Source organism: Amphimedon queenslandica, unplaced genomic scaffold, assembly GCF_000090795.2.
Source record: "Amphimedon queenslandica unplaced genomic scaffold, v1.1 AMPQUscaffold_8892_Cont19168, whole genome shotgun sequence".
Classification (NCBI taxonomy): domain Eukaryota; kingdom Metazoa; phylum Porifera; class Demospongiae; order Haplosclerida; family Niphatidae; genus Amphimedon; species Amphimedon queenslandica.
Genome location: NW_003550835.1, coordinates 1 through 2914, shown reverse-complemented (window position 1 = coordinate 2914; position 2914 = coordinate 1). Strand labels below are relative to the sequence as shown.

Sequence of the window (2914 nt, the reverse complement as noted above, 5' to 3'; positions counted from 1 at the left end):
CCTGAAGTCATGACCCCACTGACTGATGCAGTGAGCCTCATCTATAACAAACCGTGAGATCTTACCACGAGAATAAAGAGACTGGAGGGTCTTTAGCAATTTAGTACTAGCAGCTAACTAATGGAAGAGAGAGAGAGGGAGATAGGGAGAGAGAGAGGGAGAGAGTGAGAGAGAGGGGGAGAGAGAGAGAGGGGGAGAGTGTGTGTGAAGGATTGTAACACATACAGTATAGCGGGAAATTTTGGAGGGACTTAAATTTGGCAAATTGCTAAATTTTGGTGATTGGCTAATTTAGTTTGACAGATTTGTGGCCACATGCCATTGAGCATGAACATAATGGCTCAAAACGACGAATTTTATTTGGTGAATGGCTATCAAAACGACGAATTTTCCAAATTTAACTCCCTACAAAATTTTCGACTATACAGTAATAAACTGGTTTCATAATTACTGGTTATAATGTACATGACTACATGTATTTACTTTCTCTGGTGTGACGTAGAGTAGTTTTATTCCAGGGTCAAGTCGAGACAGCTCAGTATAAACTCTCAGCTCCTCCGACTGTGAATACTCACCTGATAAATGACAAGCAGAAATCTACACAACAAGAAAAAGAATAATAATTAATAATAATAATAAACTTTAAATACATGTACCATACACATGTACATGTATAATAAAGACTACTAAATGTACTAATATCTATGCATATTGTATTTCTACATGTACATGTATAAAACATCAAAATAAAGTTAAACTAATTCCTTCTCTCCCTTTACTTCTAAGCTGTTCAGTTTCTGTACTTGATCCTGTATCAGTGACCTCAGTGGTGAGACTACAATAGTGACTCCATCCAGTAGCAGTGCTGGTAGCTGATAGCAGAGGCTCTTACCTCCTCCAGTAGGCATCAATATGAAGCAGTTCTTACCAAGTACAGCTGCATTGATCGCCTCAAGTTGATTCGGACGAAACTCCTGGAGACCAAACTTCTCCCGAAATACCTTCCTTAGGAGAGGAGCGTGATCATAAGAGCCACGAAACTCGGCGGAATTGTCCGGAACCGTCTCAAAACCTTTAGAGGGTTTTATGAGACTAGAACTCACTGTAGGTTGACGTTGGGCATTAAATGGAGTAGGAGGTGGTACATTAAAAGTAGATGTTGATGAGGCATTAATTGGAAAATTAGCCTGGGCTTTAAATGGAATAGTCTGGGCATTAAATGGAGGTTTAAATGAAGTGGAGGTACTCGGTGATTCAAAGTTGAGATGACGATTATAAGATGAAGGAGTAACTGATGTAGTGTTTGAAGTGGGCGGGTCAGGATATGGTGAATCAGTTAAATCAATACAAACCTCCTCCTCCTCCTCCTCTTGTATCATCTCAACAGGATCCTCTTCTGGTATCACGTCCATTGGAATATCATCAAACTCCTCCCAATCCTCCACTGGATCCACCTCTTGATGAGTGGGTGGGGGAACAAGTGACTCCGCCCCTGATGTGTGATATGTAGGCGTGGCTATTGACTGTGAGGTGTTAGTAATGGGCGGGGCTAGTAATTGATTGGTGGGTGGAACTGAATCAGCTGATTGTGGAGTAGTAACATTAAGATAAGATGATGGTGATGATAGCTTTTGGTTTAATTCCTTTTCTTGAGCTAATAGTTTCTTCCTAAGAAAAAAAATTATATATTTATACATGTACATAGTCTCTCTTAATGGACACTCTCTATAGCGTACACCTCCATTTAACGGACAGCACCTAGTGTACCAATTACTGCCTCCACATAAAGGACACCTTTTCTTGTCCTACAATGTCTTTCATATACAGGTAGAGGCTTCACTGACTACAGTACATGTACATGTACATGTATGTATGCTAATCAGTTACAGTGGACATACATGTACATGTACATGTAGTTACAGTTACATGTACCTCATTGCCAGTTTCTTCTTGAGGTAACAGGCTGAGAGTCCAAACAGTTCTGTCATTCTAGTTGATGGTATGTCACTCAATATATCACAGATCTCATCCATCACCTTCAGCCTCTTCAACTGTAACTCACTCAGAGACGAGGACACCTGATATTATAATAAATATTAAATCATTATGAATTATGACGTTTAATAATAATTAAACCTATAAACTATAGAGAGGATTATCAGCTAAAGTAACTGCTTTTAAATATCAATTTTGTAGCCACACATACATGCATACAAAATGAAGCAAAATTGACATTAAGGCATTGCCAATATTTCCCTAGATGCTACTAACAACCAGTTAATTACCTGTAAAGGTGGGTGTGGTGAAGGAGGTGTGGTCTGATGGAATGATGGAGGAGGAGGGGGAGACTGTGGTGCTGGTGATAAATATGAAAACGATCCTAAAATTCACATTATTTATAAATCATTTTCTATTAAAATAATGCAGTACTTGCTAGTGGTTTAGGAGTCGATGATTGAAGAGGAGGGGCAGTATTCTGTACTGCATTATGAGCACCTGTACCTATTAATAGTAACAATTAATTCACAATCTATTAATAGTAACATAATCTATTAAAAGTGACATAATCTATTAAAAGTGACATAATCTATTAATAGTGACATAATCTATTAATAGTAACATAATCTATTAATAGTAAGATGAGAATGTCACAATCTATTAATAGTAACATATTACATGATGTAAATCACACCCATAAAATATCTATTAATAGTAACATTATAATAGTAACATTATTAATAGTAACCCACTTGATGAAGTTGTATTAAAGTTGATGGGAGGGACTGTGGCTTGACGAGAGAGAACAGTTGATGATTTAGGAGGAGGAGAAGTGAGAGCAGTAGAAGAGAGAGGAGTAATGGCCGCCACTGGTTTAGAAGGAGGAGGCTTCATTGAGGTTGATGCTGACTAGAAT

At 38.1% G+C, this 2914-nt stretch overlaps 1 protein-coding gene across 1 annotated transcript; it reads right to left on the bottom strand.

Moving 5' to 3' along the window:
* Window positions 1-23: 23 nt before the first annotated feature.
* On the bottom strand, window positions 24-2892 carry LOC100632266 (Bloom syndrome protein homolog; the record flags this gene model as incomplete). Its single annotated transcript, XM_003391473.2, has 7 exons — window positions 2751-2892; window positions 2431-2502; window positions 2286-2380; window positions 1933-2078; window positions 780-1668; window positions 484-597; window positions 24-117 (listed from the first exon to the last, which is right to left on the bottom strand). Coding segments are annotated over exons 1-7 (1552 nt in total), but the record flags the coding sequence as incomplete, so codon positions are not given.
* Window positions 2893-2914: the final 22 nt, after the last annotated feature.